The sequence below is a fragment of the Cyanistes caeruleus genome, chromosome 13 (assembly GCF_971803275.1).
Source record: "Cyanistes caeruleus chromosome 13, bCyaCae1.hap1.1, whole genome shotgun sequence".
NCBI classification, from domain to species: Eukaryota; Metazoa; Chordata; class Aves; order Passeriformes; family Paridae; genus Cyanistes; species Cyanistes caeruleus.
Genome location: NC_141713.1, coordinates 261,064 through 277,135, shown reverse-complemented (window position 1 = coordinate 277,135; position 16,072 = coordinate 261,064). Strand labels below are relative to the sequence as shown.

Here is a 16,072-nt window from a genome sequence, read left to right as displayed (position 1 = left end):
CTTTAGAGCCTTCACTGTATTAACATTTTCAGGCAAACTGAGTTGCTTAAAAGTTGAGCCTGCTCAACAGTTGCCTGGGGCTGCTGCAGGCAGAGCTGTCCTTTGCTTGAATAGCTTTGGAAGCATTCCAGAGTCAGCTCTGACTGGAAGGGATGTTGCTGTAAAGCTACCCTTCAAGGACAGTTGAGATTTCACTTAAGTTGCCTGAGTTCTGGCCATGAAACTACCAGAATTTTTGTTTCTTGGGTTGCACAGACCTGATATCTTGTCGTGTGTGGTGTGGCTTTAGGGTCTGCTGGCCCTGGAAGGAGAGCTGACCCCCATCCTGGTGCAGATGGTGAAAAGTGCCAACATGAATGGTCTGCTGGACAGTGACAGTGATTCCCTTAGCAGCTGTCAACACAGAGTGAAGGCACGACTGCACGAAATCATGCAGAAGGATGCCGAGTTCTGTGAAGAAGATTATGAAAAGGTAAAGCACCAGTGTGGCTTCATTGCTCTCCTGGAAGGAGAATAGCATTGCTGCAGTGGTTTGATGTGAAGTGTGTGGTATGTGAACAGTGGTTTTGTCAGTTGGAGATTAGTTCTGGTTAAAATGACAGGGTATCTATGGAAGTGTGCAGGTGAATAGCCCTTGCCCTCCTTTGAGTTACAGTCCTCAGTGTTGCTCTGCTGTCCCCTTCAAGACTCATCATGGTGCCTTTCTTGCCCTTCAGAATTAATTTCATTCATTCCAGTTCATTTTGGTCTAGGTATGCTAAAAGAGCTCCTGCATGCTGCTCAGATCAGTCCCAGCTGCTGTGGGCAGGGAGTCTGCCTCACTGGATTCTAGATCCATGCTCTGTGCATATGTGAGGAGACCTTTTGGTTACAAATAGTTGTGTCCTGTCAGCTTCTGATAGCTGCAGAGTAGAGAGCATGGGCTGCATCCAGCACAGCAACCAGTGAAAGCACTATTGTTGCTTCTCCAGCAAGTCCCCAAAATACTGTTTTTCTCTGGCTCTGAAATGTGATTACTGGACTGAAGTCCTTTAAGGAACATATTTATAATCTCAAAGACATATTTAAAAGTAAGCCCTTCTGCTCAAACACAGAAGCAAAATGAGACAAGAGTGAATATTGTAGGTAGAGGGAGGTCTGATCTGATGGGAGCAGTTGTTTGTTCCCTCTGAGTTTGATCCTGAAGATTTTAAGACATGCTTGACTGCTCCTAGGAATAGGCCAGCTTATTGTGTTCAGCTGGGAGCACAGCTTTTGTCCCAAGACAGAAAGCAGTACAGCTGCAAAAAGTAGACGTTTTATGTTCCCACTTTGAGAAGACTAATCTCTGCTGAAATCTTCTTGCAGCTAGCACCTACAGGCAGTGCTTCGCTGCTCAATTCCATGACCTTTATCCAGAACCCAGTTGAGGTCTGTAACCAGGTGTTCACCCTGATTGAGAATCTCACCTCCCAGATACGAAAACGTCTGGAAGACCCAAAATCTGCAGGTAAGCAGCAGAACTGGAAAGGGTATGGAAGAGATTAATTTATTGTTACATCTTCAGAGCTCCCAAACACCACTGGGGCTTATGTTTGTCTGTAGCAAAGAAACTGTAAAGTGTAATTCTGTATGTGCTATTGATATGGAAGGCTCCACTTTCAATTACTGTTAAAGAGAGCTGTCACATAAAGGAAATTATACATGCATCTTAGTTTAGAGTAAAGGTAAACAGCAGCAGTATAGCCTGGAGGGGTATGCCTGTGTTTTTTCAGGCCTTTTCTGGAGACTGTGAACAGCAAGTTTTTCAATCACAATTTGCTCATCTCAACTTTCCTAATAACAGTGCAGAAGTTTTACAAAGGCATCTTGGGGACCTGCCATGGGATTTATGGCAGACCTAAGCAACCAGGCAAACTGCTTCACTTTTGTCAAGCATTTCAGCAGTCTGTTGCTGCAGGCTAAAACTCCTGCAACCAGTCCAGTGGCTTTTCCAGCCTAGAATTCCTGTGGGTGACACAAGAATTGGAGGCCTTTCATGCTGGGAGAAGTCAGTCACAGCTGTCATTTGAAATCTCTGCAGCAATAACCAGGGTTCTGTGATTCTGTGGCTCTAGGATGTGAATGTGGTTTGGTGTTCTCTGCTTTTTAGACCTGCAGCTGTACCACAGTGAGACTTTGGAACTGATGCTGCAACGCTGGAGTAAGCTGGAGCGAGATTTCCGCATGAAGAATGGGCGCTATGACATCAGCAAGATCCCTGATATATATGACTGCATCAAGTATGATGTACAGCACAACTGTGCACTGAAATTGGAAGGCACAACTGAACTCTTCAAGCTTTCCAAAGCCCTGGCAGATGTGATCATACCACAGGTATAGCCTGTATGAGATACCTGTGATGACAATTTCTGACCCTTTGCCTTTGTGTTTTGTCTCAATTCTCTTGCACATAAATTCCCAAGACAGCATATCACAGTACAGTGTTTCTCGGATCTGTCTTAATGTTTGTACGAGGCCAAAACGATTTATAACTTGAACTGTGGCAGGGTTGGACTTCTGGTTGAAGATTCTGGCAGGGTCAGAGTACTGAGCAGCTGATACAGCAGCTTTTCCCTGTTCGTTGTAGTGCATCGCAGCACAGCTCCAAGCTGCATGTGTGCTACAGCAGCATTCCATCCTCCACATGCAGGATTATGGAAGTGAAGAGCGATTTCTGTGTTAAAGTTCTGACAAGTTTGTTATTCTTGTCAAACTAGGACTTGTTCAGTTTGTAGTGTTGAGTTGCTTCAGGCAAAGTTTAATTCATATGGAATGAGTTTCTGAGAGCAAGGTCCAGCTGCCCCCGTAGAGCAGAAGTGGTCTAAACTTTTTCAGTGTTGCTGGTGAGATGCAGTCTGTCTGTTTTCAGTGTAGCACTGCAGTTTTTATCTTTGCCAATAGCAGTTGTTGCTTTAATGCTCATGCCAGCTCAGGGTATAAATTTGCATGTCATGAGATCTGAGATTTGCTGGTGGTACTTGCACCTCTCAGCTGTTGGAAGGACACTGACAGTCATGTCCAGACAGAACTAGGGTTCTTGGAAGAGTCTCAATCATCTGGTACCTGCTGTAATACCTGGGGAAAAAAAGTGAAAAGTGTTTAGTGACGTTTCTCTTCCTGTCCTTGCTTAACCAGTGGTGCTGCAGACTGGGCTGTTGAAGTTAAGTGGCCTTTTAAGTGAGGATGTGGCAAAGAATCAGGGCTCAGAGTATCTGTTGTTTTGTTCCTGCAGGAATACGGGATTAATAAGGAGGAGAAACTGGAGATTGCAATTGGCTTTTGTCTTCCTCTCATTAAAAAGATCCAGCTGGACCTACAGAGAACTCATGAAGATGAGTCTGTCAACAAACTCCATCCGTTGTAAGGCTTGTGCTGCATGCTGCTGGCAGTGGGGAGGGCAGCTATGGAGCAGTGGGTGGTTCCCATACCAGAAGACTGTACTGTTGTGCAAGCAGGTACTGAGCATACGCTGAGGGACCCTCCAAGAGGAAGGCATGTTGATCCTCCCAGAACTAGAAGGCAGATAGAGAAGGCCCATTGAGACTTCTGACCAGAAGCTCCACAAGGGCTTGTACTCATTGTAGCTGGATGGTGATGCCTCATCCCTTTCCCTGCACAGGGCCAGTGTAGAGTGATGAGACACTTACTATGTGTCTCCATTAGGATTCCAGAAAATTTATTGCCTTCTGTGCCCAGTGCTCTCATGGTTTGTTCTGTCCTGCTGCCTTTGACATTTCCCAGTGTGGGGTTGTGTCATTCCATTAGGTGTACAGAAATGCTAATGTGTGATGGGTGGCAATTCATTGGCAGATGAGTAACTGTGGGCTGATTTTGGTTTAGGTACTCGAGAGGAGTTCTGTCACCAGGTCGCCACGTTCGAACACGGCTGTACTTCACCAGTGAGAGCCACGTGCACTCCCTGCTCAGTATCTTCCGCTATGGGGGGTTACTGGATGTAAGTGTCCCAGCAATGCTCACAGAGTAAGCCTCCCTACTTCTTTCCAGTAGCCTTTTCCAAGGTGGACAGTGTATGTTTGTAGGTTGCCCCTTAAGCCAGCTCTCCCACTAATGCTGTCCATCAGTGGTGTCTGGCCAGCTCCATCTCTGCTGTGTTTGCATGCTGCAGCTTCCTGCCTTTCTGGCTTGTAGGAGGATTGCTCTTCCTCAGTGCCTCCCTTGCTTGCACAGAGACATCTTTTCTCCAACATCTGTTCTGCTAGTTTCAGGTGAGCAGACCACCTGTCTGGGAGAGTAGCAGTATGAGGCAATGGGGATGAGTGAATTTCTTCTTTATGTCTTCCTTCTACTCTTTATTTTAAGAGCTTGGTCCTGTACTTACAGTCTTCATACAAATTTTTTTAAGTCAATAAAATCAGTTTTTTTACAGAGGGAGAGACTTGAGGTTGCAAATTCAGGATGTGCTGTCTACCAGAGTGGCAGATGACACATTTTTAGGGATTAATTCATCAAACTCACCCTTCACTTTCTCTCTCTTCACCTGCTTCCTGAATGAATTGGCATGCAAACCCTGAGAAAAGACCTGCTTTACTCTTCTCAAGAGGCTCTCTGATTTATCTTCCTGTTTTTAAGCATGGTCTGAAATGCCTTGAGAGTTTGGGCTTGCTTAGCAAGCCAGATTTCTGGCAGATTTGTGGCAGCTTAGCCCACCTATAGACAGTGATCGGAAAAGTGCCTCTAAATCACTCACTGAATAAGATGCTCCCTTATTCCTTGACTCAAGTGCCCAAGGATGCTGTGTTGCCAGCAAAGGGGTATTGGGCTGCATCTGTGTTCTTTGAAGTGGAGTGTTCAGTTCATGTCCATCAGTGTGGTGATTGACTCCATAGCATCATGGGTGGTACTTCAGGTGTGACCATTTCCTGGCAGCGTTGGGAGGCACTGAAGGGTGGGCTGCCCTGCTGTGCAGAGTCCAAGGGTTCAGCACGTCTCCAGATTTTTCATTCAGCATCGGGTAAAAGCATTTCACTTGGTTCCTTATTTAGCACAGGTTCATCCCTTGTGCTCCTTTCTGTAGTTTGAGAATGGCTGTGTTTGGGAAGCTGCAGTGGGCCCTGCTTGTCTCCAGTCAGCATGGCACGGTGGCTTGCAGCTCAGATCTGCACATGGGTGGCGGGGGCAGCTGTAGCATCCCTCCATGCAGCTGCTCCTCACTGCAAGCACCCCACCAAATTGCAAGGTCGTTTCTTCATGCAAGTTAAGCAAGGTGCTTTTGTCCTGACAATGTTACCTTGTGGAGAGAGAGATGATCTCTCTCAGTCCCATTTCACTGAGTGCTGCAAGGTGTCTGCTGTTGCTTATCCCATGCGACTGTTTATGTGTATATATCAGGAAAACAAAGACCAGCAGTGGAAGAGAGCCATGGACTATTTGAGTGCTATCTCAGAGCTGAACTACATGACCCAGATTGTTATCATGCTCTACGAGGACAACAACAAGGTGAGAGATAGAGCAGTAGGATACAGTGCTTCCTGCCCCCTTGCAAGGCACAGTCCTCAGAGATGAGTTCAGCTGGAAGCCTGTAACTTGAGCTCTTGCTGCTTGTGAGCAAAAACAGATGGATCATTAACACAGCTGCTAGTTTTTAGTTTATGTGGGAGGCAGTGACCCAGTTAATGCTTGCTATATGTAAGCAGAATGTCATCCTGAGCAGTAATACTGAACTTACGTAATTAATGCTGACTATTTTAAAGCATTTCCTAGTGTAAAATTATTTGGTTTTAAGTATTAATTGCAAGTGAATAGTAGGAAAAAATAAATAAAACTGAGTGATAATTGATTTGTATTTTTGAAATATATCTAGAAAATATCCAGAAATTCCACATCCATAAACTATTTTTTATTCTAAAAGTGTGCTGATAGGGACATGTGTACTGGTATCTTCAGGCAGTAAAGAGAATAATTTAATAAACAGCTGGAATGTGGGAGCTGAGGGTGGTGGCTATAACTAGATTTGTCACTGAACTGCATGATCAGCTTCTAGTGATCATCGTGATGATCATCAGACGTTGTGACTTGACTCTGTGCTGCAGGAGGTTGTAGTGGTAAGGGGAGCAGCCCCTTACCCCACACCTTATGGAGTTAGAACCTTGTACTCACAGAGCTGGTGTGAGCTTCTAATGTTAAAAGTGATCCTTGTCAAAAAATACGGGACTAGAGCTCTCTTGAGTGGTGTGGATGTGTCAGTCAGTCAAGGTGGGTTTATATGGGTTTTTATATCATTAGTGTCAGATAACTGTAAAAGCTCTGGCTTCCTTTAAAAAAGGTTAATGAAAAACTGTTATTAGAGAGAGTTACTTAAATCTTGGAATAGCCTGACTGAAGGTCCTGGAAGGACCCGGTCTTCCCCTGTCCTGGGATGTGCTGGGTTTGCAGCAGGAGTGGGTCAGAAGTGGCTGGGCTTTAGGAGTGTCCATGTGTATGTATAAATAGAGCTTCATTCTGTTGTACTCCCCTGTGGCTGTTGTCCCAAAATAGCAACAGTCAGAATGCCTCAGCTGTGTGCTGATCAGGGCTGTCCTTTTGGATGGGACAAACCTGGAGCCATTCTGTTCATGCTTGCTGCTTTCCCTCCAGAGGAAGGGCCTGGGATGTGTGTTGGCCAGCACGATGGGGTTGGACCTTGACCTGTGCTGTGGCAGGATTAACTGGGTTTGGTTCTTTACCTTTCATTATGTGTGTTCACAGGACCCCTCTTCAGAGGAGCGTTTCCATGTGGAGCTGCATTTCAGCCCTGGCGTCAAAGGCTGTGAGGAGGACAGGAACATTCCCACGGGGTTTGGCTTTCGGCCAGCCTCAGCAGAGGTGAGCAGACACCTGGGCAGGAGCTGCCAACCCCAGAGGATATTTGGGTGCTGTCCTGCTCTGTCTGGCCCTGCTGCAGGAGCTTCCTTGCAGTGGGTGCCCACAGGGAGCTGGCAGGTCATGCCTGTGTCCCGTTTGGGTTCATCAGGATGTCTGCTGGGACTTTGGGTGCCTCCTGCTGATCTTGGCAGAGCAGGAGATCCAAGCCTGGAGCTGGTGTGGGGCAACATGGGCAAAGGCTGTGGGCCTGTAGACATGGGTGGAATGTTTCCTTACAGCAGAACGAGGACAAGAAGGCAGACCAAGGCAGCCTAGAGGACCTCTCGAACAAGAAGAGCAGTGATGAGCCAGACTGTGCTCGGCAGAAGTCCCCACAGCCCTCCGAGCCAGTCAGCATCCAGCGAAGGTCGCCACTGGTCAGGAACCGCAAGACAGGATCCATGGAGGTAACCATGGTAACCCTATAGGTGCCCTTCCTTGTTCTTGCAAAGGCCTTTTACTTGGTTTTGGTTTCTTGGCATTTCTTTTAAAATGGCAGAGTCTGAGTTGATTCTGGGAAAGGATCTGCAGAACATAAAGAGGGATGTTGTGGAAGGCATGGAAGGCATGTGGAAGACCTCTGAAACTCTTCCTTATTGAGGGAGGACAGGAACACAGGCCAGAGGAACTGATGAGGAAGAGCAAGGAAGGAAATGCTTGAGAAACACAAGCATTATGTGAATTACATGCTCTATGGATGCACTGGTGTAGCCAGTGTGAGATTACATGCAACCTCACCACCTAGCTATGGCGACATCTTTGCCTTCTGTTAGGCTCCAGCCTTTGCCTTTCACAAAGGCAGCTCCACATTTCTCATTCCTCCATCCCATATAAGTTCTCATGCTGATCAGGGGTCCCTGCTCACTGGTGGATTCATCCAGGATGTTTAAACTGTCAGGGCTTAGAACTGTCCCATTAACTGGTCTGGTGAAGTAACAAAATTGATTTTACTGTTCTAATCTCTCTCCTTCCAGGCCGTACTGTGTCACAAGGCCAATGTCACAGTCAGCAGGTGACTGTTACCTTCAGAGTACTCTGGAATTATCTCTCCTTTCAGAGGGATTTCACAGGCATTTTTGCCATTTGTTTTCTGAACCAGAAAACAGCAGAGTTAAAGTTTGAGGTATTTGTTAGCTGTCTTCTGTCACTGTATGTTACTCACAAGGTCACCTCTGTGTGCAGCACTCAGAGGCTCTTTGTGATAGACACATACTAAGTTAAAGGGGATATGATTTCCTGCTGCTAAAGAGGCAAGTCTGTGTCCCAGGGATCTCAGCAAGAGTCTTGGGAGAAAAGGTGCTCACTACATGAGTCCCATCATACTTTTCAAATTTCCACTCTTCCACAATCGAACAAAACCTTAAAATTAAAATTGAGCATTCACTGTCACAATCCTAGCATAGGAAGCACCTCTGTGCTTCTTGAAAATGGTGATTTTAGGGGAGAGATATACCTTTCTTTACCTTCAGTTGATGTATAAAGGCTTTTGATAGCAGTGGGTAACTTGGAGCATGATGATGATTAATTACACTATGTCATTGCAGGTGCTGTCTGAATCTTCTTCTAAATCAGGAGGTTATCGCCTCTTCAGCACTTATTCCAGGCAGTCTTCTGAGATGAAGCAAAGTGGATTAGGTACTGTACCTGTCCTGTAACCAGCCTACTCACTTTTACCTTTCTATTTCCATGGGCATTAGTCTGTGTCTCCACATACACATCTGGCTTGAATTCCTTGTATGTGTCTATGTGTTTTGTGTCTTCTCTCAGTGCTCCTGTTGAGACCACTGTAGAGACTGTCTTAGGTAGTGCCTTTTGTGTACAAACTTCCCCTGCAGCTGTTAGGGGCCGAAGATGAATTTTTCATCCTTTCCAGTATGGAGCAAACTGCCTACCTGCAGGCTTGCCTCTGCTTCTGTGTTGCTCTCATTTGTCACACCATTTCTCAATTTAGTAGGAAGTGAAGATTTCAGGTGAGAACTAGTGTGTTTTCTGTTCTGCATAACATCAGTTTGTATGCAAAGCTGTTCTTTGTGTGAGACTGTTCTATTTCTACCTTTGCTTCCTAAAGAGCTGTTGTATGGAATGGATGTGTCACATACCGAGTGTTTGATAGCTCTCTATTCGAGCTGAAGTCCCTGGTCAGACATTCTTCTTGTGGTAGCCAGTGGAAGAGAATATTTCAGGGCACTTGACATTCTCTGTCCTTGATTGTTCCATTTCACGTCATCCTAACCTAAACCATGTCTGAATAGTTGAAATTTTTCCTGAAATATTTTTGCTAAAGCAAGATCTATTTTGAAACTGGAAAAACTGTCTTTGCTGTCATGAGGTTCAGAGATGGCTGTGCAACCTGTGTCTTGAAGAGAGGAGGTGATAATGCCCACGTCATGCCCACGTTTCTTTTCTTTAAAACCATCTTAGCATTGTGGCATGGCTGCAGATCTGCGGCAGTTCTGACTCATCACTCTGTTAAATGGACAACCCGCAGCCAAAAGACTTCTGAAAGGCCCTGCTCATTTCTTTGCTGCTTTTGAGCAGCTTCTTTGGAATCTAATTCTTACCAAGGAAAGGGAATTTTCTTCTGAGTGGTTAGAAAGTATCCCTGGAGTCTGCCAGCTATACTTCCAGCCATCTGGAAAAATCTAAATAGGAATGGCTGATGTATATTATTTTCATAAAGGGACAGTAGCCTTGGCCATGGTAATTTTTGAATGTGTTATTTCACTTATCTCTGCCTTTCCCAGTGCCACTGCGAGAATCAGCAGGCTGTGACAAGCTGCCGTCCTTAGGCTTGAAGAAACCTGTGGCTATTTTGTGAGTCCATATGGATGAATATGGGAATTTCTGAAATGGCACATAGTCAAGGAGATGCATCTGCCTGGAGAATTACTGAATACATCAATTGGTACTGCAAACTGGTTTTACTGTTTGGATGTGTGACTAGCAGAAGGCCTGTGCTGTGGAAGGCAGATATTACAGCCCTTGGACTATAGCCTTTTCCAGGTTTTTGAGGAATGCCGGTTTTGGCAATAGAGAAGAACACTGCTTTTCTACGCCTTTGTGCAGTACTTTTCCTTTACAACAAAATCTGAAATGTGATCCTGGCAGGTTTAATTTCATGAATTTTGCTTCTTGTGCCTTGCTGGGAACTTGTGCTGGTTACTCTCCCACCTGTGAAATTCTGCAGGGACAAAACCTTGAATAGGAGCTGATAGATCTGATCTGTGACGTAGACCTCCAGCCCAGCCATCGTTCTCTTCTGTAGAGTTGTGCAGGCATAGAAGGATTGAGCAGGAGAGACCTGTTGTACCACAACAGCTTGCACAACAGTTGATCCTGAACACAGGATATCTGTGTTTCTGTGAGTTTTTTTTTCACCTGAGGCCTGCTATGGAGAACTGTGCCTCTTTACCTGTACAAGTCAAGCTCTTCAAGGAATCTTCCTGATTCCTTTCCGGCTTGTTTTTCAGAAATCTAATTTCTTGCCCCTTTAGGATTTGAAATGTGTTCTCTCTCTAAGAGATAATACAGAACTCCAGAAGCTTGAACTTTGGCTTTAACACTTGTCTCAGCAGCTGTGTTATGAGGGGGTTCATTCAGGCACTACCTGCTGTTTCTGAGTTTTCTGAGGCTGAGCCTACCTCCTGTTGTCTGACCTTGTCAGTCAGAGCCTGGCTGTCTGTGTGGAATATCTGTCCTGGTGTAACCTCAGATGTGTAGGCATGCAGGAACAGGGAGCACGAGAGAGCTCCTGCAATAGCTGTGCCCTGCTGCCATGTGTTCTAGAATGGTACCTCTACAGTAATGTAAAAAATGAAATTCCTCTTTTGAAAATAGGTGGCTGCAGCTTGCTTTGTCTGTGCTTTGGAGCGTGACACGTTTTTCTGGGCAGCATCAAGTTCATTGTTGTGGATTGTTTGCCATAATGTATGTGCTTCTAATTTGAGAAGCCTAAGGATGTTTCAGTACCTTTCTTTGCTTACAAGAACCTTTCAAAACAGAGTAAAACCAGCCAGAGCTGGCTGTTTGAGCAGTAGAAGTGGTGCACTGACAGTGGCACAGAGCCTTGTGCTGAGATTCCCAGAGGGAAACCAAGGATGACTGTTTTTAAACATCTGACACATTGAATGAACATATGACAATTAAATGCACAGTAAATATCCAGCACATATAGTAATTTCTAGCAAGTGTTGCTACATTTAAATCCAAATGGCCGTTGTGTTCTTTAGGGTGTGTGTGTGGGTGTGTGTGTGTGTGTGTGGTTACTTTGGGTACAGTGGTCTTCTGGAGTTCACTGTAGACAATTGCTGTTGTCCATAAAGTCATCTTTGTAAATTCTATTCTGGCTTAAAAGCACTAGCAAAATGCCTCTCTCTGCAGCAGGAGAGCAGAAACACTAGGATATCCTTAGCTTAATGCTTATTAACAGCACAAGGTTGCTCCAAATACACAGTCCTAAAAATCTGATGTTCCATTTTTATCTGCCAGTAAATGAATCTGTTGTGTGTTTTTTGTTGCTGTTTGTTTTTAAACCATGGAAGAGCAATTAGAGGCATCACCGTGTCTGATGCATGACAAAATTTAATTTGCATTCTGACAGATTTCAGTTCATGCTGAGTCATTACTTTGCATCAATTTAAGGTATTAGGAGGAAAATTTCTAAGGCTTGTGTATCAGTGACCCTGCAGGCAAGAGTTCTTTTATGTCCGAGGGCACATGTTTGCTAGTCTGTGCCATGGGAAGCCACCAGCAGTGTCACAGTGGGAGAGCAGCTACAGTTCATTGCTACAAGGACCCTTTTGGTCACCCCAGGAGCAGATGTCCTCAGCTCAGTTGGAGCTTATACAAGAACATTTCAATGCTCAGGATCTCTGTGTTTTCTCCAAAGAAGCTCTGGCGTGAGGATCTTTGCAGAAACACAGCTGAGGTCCTGAAGAGCAACGAGTGCATGTGAAGCAGCAATGTGTCCTCACACCAGGGAAGGCTGACAGCATACCTAGGCTGCATCAGCTGGAGTCCCACTGTCCAGCTGAGGGGTCTGGCTCTTTCCATCTGTTCACCTGTGTGAGTGCCTGAAGCTCTGCTGTCCTGCTCCCTGGGGCGTGGAGGGTGTGTGTGTGTGTCAGGATTGTCAGCCCACTGCGGGGCAGTGGAAGTGGATGGGAAGCGTGGAGCACGTGGCATTGGAGGAGTGAGAGCCATGCTTGTTCAGAATAGAACTTGTGGGGGCTGGAGACCTTAATGCTCTTTCACCACCTAAATGGGAAGTTGCAGCGGGGACAGAGACAGACTATCCCCAAAGCCCTGTGCTGCTTGGTGGAGAACCAGTGAGCACAAGTTGCAGCATAAGAAGTTCCAGTTGCCTAGGAGGAACAAATTTTTCACCCACCATGAATGGGCCAGATGTTAGACCAGGGGCCCAGAGAGGTTGTGAAATTTCCTTTCTTGGAAATACTGACAACTTCTTTGGGCAAACCCTAACAAGCTGATTCGAGTTGGTCCTTCTGGGGTGTTGGGAAAAAAGCTTCAGGCTCCTTCCAACCTAAATCATGCTGTGATGCATATTTTAGAATCAAGAGCTGCTTCCAGTGTAGGCAAGATCTCTTCCATGGTTGCGCTGTTCCAGATAAATACTGTTAGATGGTGTTGCAGGTTATTTTCAGACCTGCAGATAAGGTGGAACCAGATCAATCTGCTTGTTTCTGGAAGTCTTTGGTATGCAGGAGTATTGTTGGTTTGAGCAGTCCATATTCTCAGTACAGAATGCAGCAGCAAGACCATTTAGCAGAGAATTTACAGCAAATCAGTCACTGTGTCTGGCCCATAATAAGGTTTTGTCTCGACTCAAAATTGCTTTCCTCAATCAATTGAAAGAATCCTCTTTCAAATGCCTGGTGTTCCCTAAATATCACACGAAGTCAAGTCAGTCTTCAAAGCCAGTGTACCTTGGAGAAGCAAAGCCAAAGCCCCAGGATGAGATTGCCCTCCCCCTTGCATGCCATGTTCCTTAACACTGGTTAGGCAGAGTTCCATGCCGTGTGCACATCTGGTGCTTTGCAAGGCTGGGTCATGGACAAATTGCTCCTGAGCTGGAGCAGTGAAGCATGACCGAGTGAAGTCTGTGAAGTGCAGGCTTGTGAGTGTACTGTCACTCTGAGGTCACTGTACTTTGTCTACTTGTTTGACTGGAGATGAATCCACACAGGCTGATCCACGGATCAGACAGTTCTTTCCTCTCCTTGGTGTCCTACACAAAAAGGAGCTTTCCAAAGAGAAAGGGCAGAAGAGCAGAGCAATGAACCTCTGTGACATGAACATGAGTGGTTTGGCATCCTGACTTCAGGATGATGTTCTGACATCAGTGTGTAGCTTTGCTGACTGAAAGGGGTGAAGGTGTTTCTCTTAGGTCAGGGCAAGAAAGCCAAACAGAAGTAAACCCCTGGATGGAGTTAGGGACTTTCCTGGTGCTGAGGTTTGGGCTACCTGCTCTGCATTTGTCACTGTGGAATTTAGAATGGAGAACATGGCCTCCCTGTGCTTCCAGGCATCGTGTTTTTTCCTGAAATTGCTTGTGAAGTGGCCGGTTCATTCTTCATCCTATGACTAACCCTGCTTTTCTGTAGTTGCATGCAGTGGATATGTGTTACTAACACCTTCCCTGCCTTTCCAGGGTCACAGTGCACCGGGCTGTTTAGCACCACTGTGCTGGGAGGCTCCTCCAGTGCCCCCAACCTCCAGGACTACGCACGCAGCCATGGCAAAAAGTTTGCCAGCAGCCTGACATACAAAGACGGTATGTGTGTTCCCTGGCAGCAGGGTGATACTTTGTGGACATCAGTGTCTCACGATGTGCCTGTGGCACAGACTTGGACTGAAAACTGTGACAGTTGAATGTGTGTATTCACCACATCTACAATGATAAATTTTACCATATCCCAAGAAATCATGATCCTTGCTAGGACAGAAAGGAATTGACATTGTGAGAGAAGTTTAGTCTGATGTGTGGTATTGCTGGGCTCTGATTTCGGTCTGATGTTTTAGTAGTACTTGCTGTTGTGAAGGGGGATTTATTGGTTCAGATGTCTAGTAGGTTTGTCCTGGTATGGGAATCCAGCAGATCACATCATCTTGCTTACCTTGGTGATTGTGCTAATGCTAAATGAAGCTCTTTTTGGGACAGTAATCTTTGCCCCATGGAAGGTGGAGCCATCCCAAAGAAAGAGTGATACCCTTGGGCATGGATAAGATGGGCACTAGAGTGAGGCTGAGCACACAGCAGAGTCTGAGGTAGCTCTCAGGAAGTAAGGGCAATATATATGCCTGAAAGGCTTGATGTGAGTTGCTTGGATGAAATAACTGCACAAGGACTAGAAAATCTGTTTTCTGTGCAGCTGTGCAAAAACTGCCAGGAAGGTCAGCAAGACAATCTGGTGAAGGCATAGGGGCCAAGGTTACAAACGTTGCTCTGTGCCCATGGGTGCAGGTGCGCCTGGTGATCTGCCTGCAGCACTTGGTGTCATGTGCAGGGAGCAGCAGAGGGTGGTTTTCTGCAAGGAATTTGGGGCACAGGGACAGACTGAGCTGTCCTGGAACGTCTGAAGGGTGTAATGCACAAGTGTCCACTGTGGTCCCAACAGGAAAGACACTCAGACTCTTAAGTACTGGTTGCCATACCATTTGTTGTGGCACTGATTTGAGGAGCTCCGTGAGCAGGGTCTGCACAGCGTACTCGGATCAGGCTGGAAATCCACCTACGGTTTCCCAGCGTTTGAATGGATGAATGTAAGGTTGTCTGTCTTGGATGTCTTATCTTTTTGGTATTTTAATCAATAAGAATCTGAGTTCTTTTCTTATTGGGATCATAAGGATCATAAGGAACATTAACATTGCTGGATTTCAAGGTGGGAACAGGATTAAGGCAGCAGTTTGGGGAAGACAGGAGGTTGGTTCATCTGGATTTTTGTCCAGTTTGGAGGCAAGGAAAATGGCCTAGCAAATCAGGATGGAAAGATGTCCAATTATCAGCCCTGTTGGGGCTGAGAATGGCACTCTGTCGGTGCCATTATGTACACTAGCTGCTTTTCTTGTGTAAGAGAAAACTGAGCTGGTTCTCACCTCCTAAGGGCACTTCCTGGCACACAGTGGGCTGTCATTGACAGTGGCAGGGAGGGTGAGGTGGGAGTGTTCTCAACCCCACTGTACCAGTCTGAGCTGCCTCAGGCAGGCAAGTACTGGCTACTCACCGGTTGCAGAATAAGCTGATGGTGTTTGGCACAAGACCAGAGTGTGAGTCACAGTGGAGCCTCTGAAAAGGCCAGCAAAGGCCCTGGCTGCTCTTCTTTCCTGATTCTGCAAGGAGTGGGAGCCCAAGGCTGCACTGATTCTCAGAGAAAAGCATCAGAGGCTGCTCTGTGCCCAGCTGGGCATGGAACAGACCTGCTCAGTCCTGGTGCTGAGCTGCCTGTCTCTATAGGCTGTGTGGCAGGATATGTCTGCAGCAGGCTACAGGCATTCATGGCCATGGACTCCTGCTGCATAAGCTTGAATTCAGTGACAAAGTCTCTGTGTGCTGAGATGCAGTTGTACCCTCAAGTACCTAAAATGCAGACTTAGTTGACTAGGGTGTGTCTAACACAACTCAGAATTATAAATCGTGACGTTATGCCTCTGTTTTCATGTTCCTTGGCATACCCTGGGACCCTGTGCTGTCAGTGCCTTGCTGCAGTAAGAGCATTGGGAGAGAAGGTGTCGGGGGCTTGGGAAAACAAGGAGGAAGCAGAGGGACTTTTAGCTTTTGGGGAAGGTAGTTTGGAATTGAGCCCTTGATCTGCATCTTTCTGCTTAAATGAGCACTACTGAAATGCTGAATTGTGGAATTGAACCTAAACATCACTACAGGTGGTTGCAGTCAGTGGAACTACAACTACAGCAGACTCTTGGAGAACATTTGTTTCAAGACCTTTTCTTTAGACAGACTAACAACATTGAAAACCAGCACATTTTTGCATGAACTCTTCAATAGTTTTTCATAGTTGTGATGCTTCAAGGTGTGGTGTGTGGCACATAGCACTTCACCAATGTTAACTTGCCTTGTTCCAGGGAAGTTTCAAGGGCCCTTATTTCTGAAGTCTTTTTTGCTTGGAGCTGGAGGAGGGCTAAGGAGCACTTCAGCACAAAGTTTTCTCAACCT

At 46.0% G+C, this 16,072-nt stretch overlaps 1 protein-coding gene across 50 annotated transcripts in view; it reads left to right on the top strand.

Moving 5' to 3' along the window:
* PPIP5K1 (diphosphoinositol pentakisphosphate kinase 1) overlaps positions 1-16,072 on the top strand; it is a 43,937-nt gene that overhangs the window by 16,186 nt on the left and 11,679 nt on the right. For 18 of the 50 annotated variants that reach the window (XM_086848666.1, XM_086848658.1, XM_086848643.1 and 15 more), the window contains 10 exons: positions 290-472; positions 1,348-1,489; positions 2,132-2,355; positions 3,254-3,381; positions 3,862-3,976; positions 5,371-5,478; positions 6,727-6,843; positions 7,122-7,289; positions 8,427-8,517; positions 13,553-13,675. In XM_086848666.1, coding sequence (XP_086704792.1) covers positions 290-472; positions 1,348-1,489; positions 2,132-2,355; positions 3,254-3,381; positions 3,862-3,976; positions 5,371-5,478; positions 6,727-6,843; positions 7,122-7,289; positions 8,427-8,517; positions 13,553-13,675 — 1,399 coding nt within the window. The remainder of the gene's footprint in view (positions 1-289; positions 473-1,347; positions 1,490-2,131; positions 2,356-3,253; positions 3,382-3,861; positions 3,977-5,370; positions 5,479-6,726; positions 6,844-7,121; positions 7,290-8,426; positions 8,518-13,552; positions 13,676-16,072) is intronic. The other 32 variants (XM_086848667.1, XM_086848661.1, XM_086848644.1 and 29 more) reach the window with 5 other exon arrangements.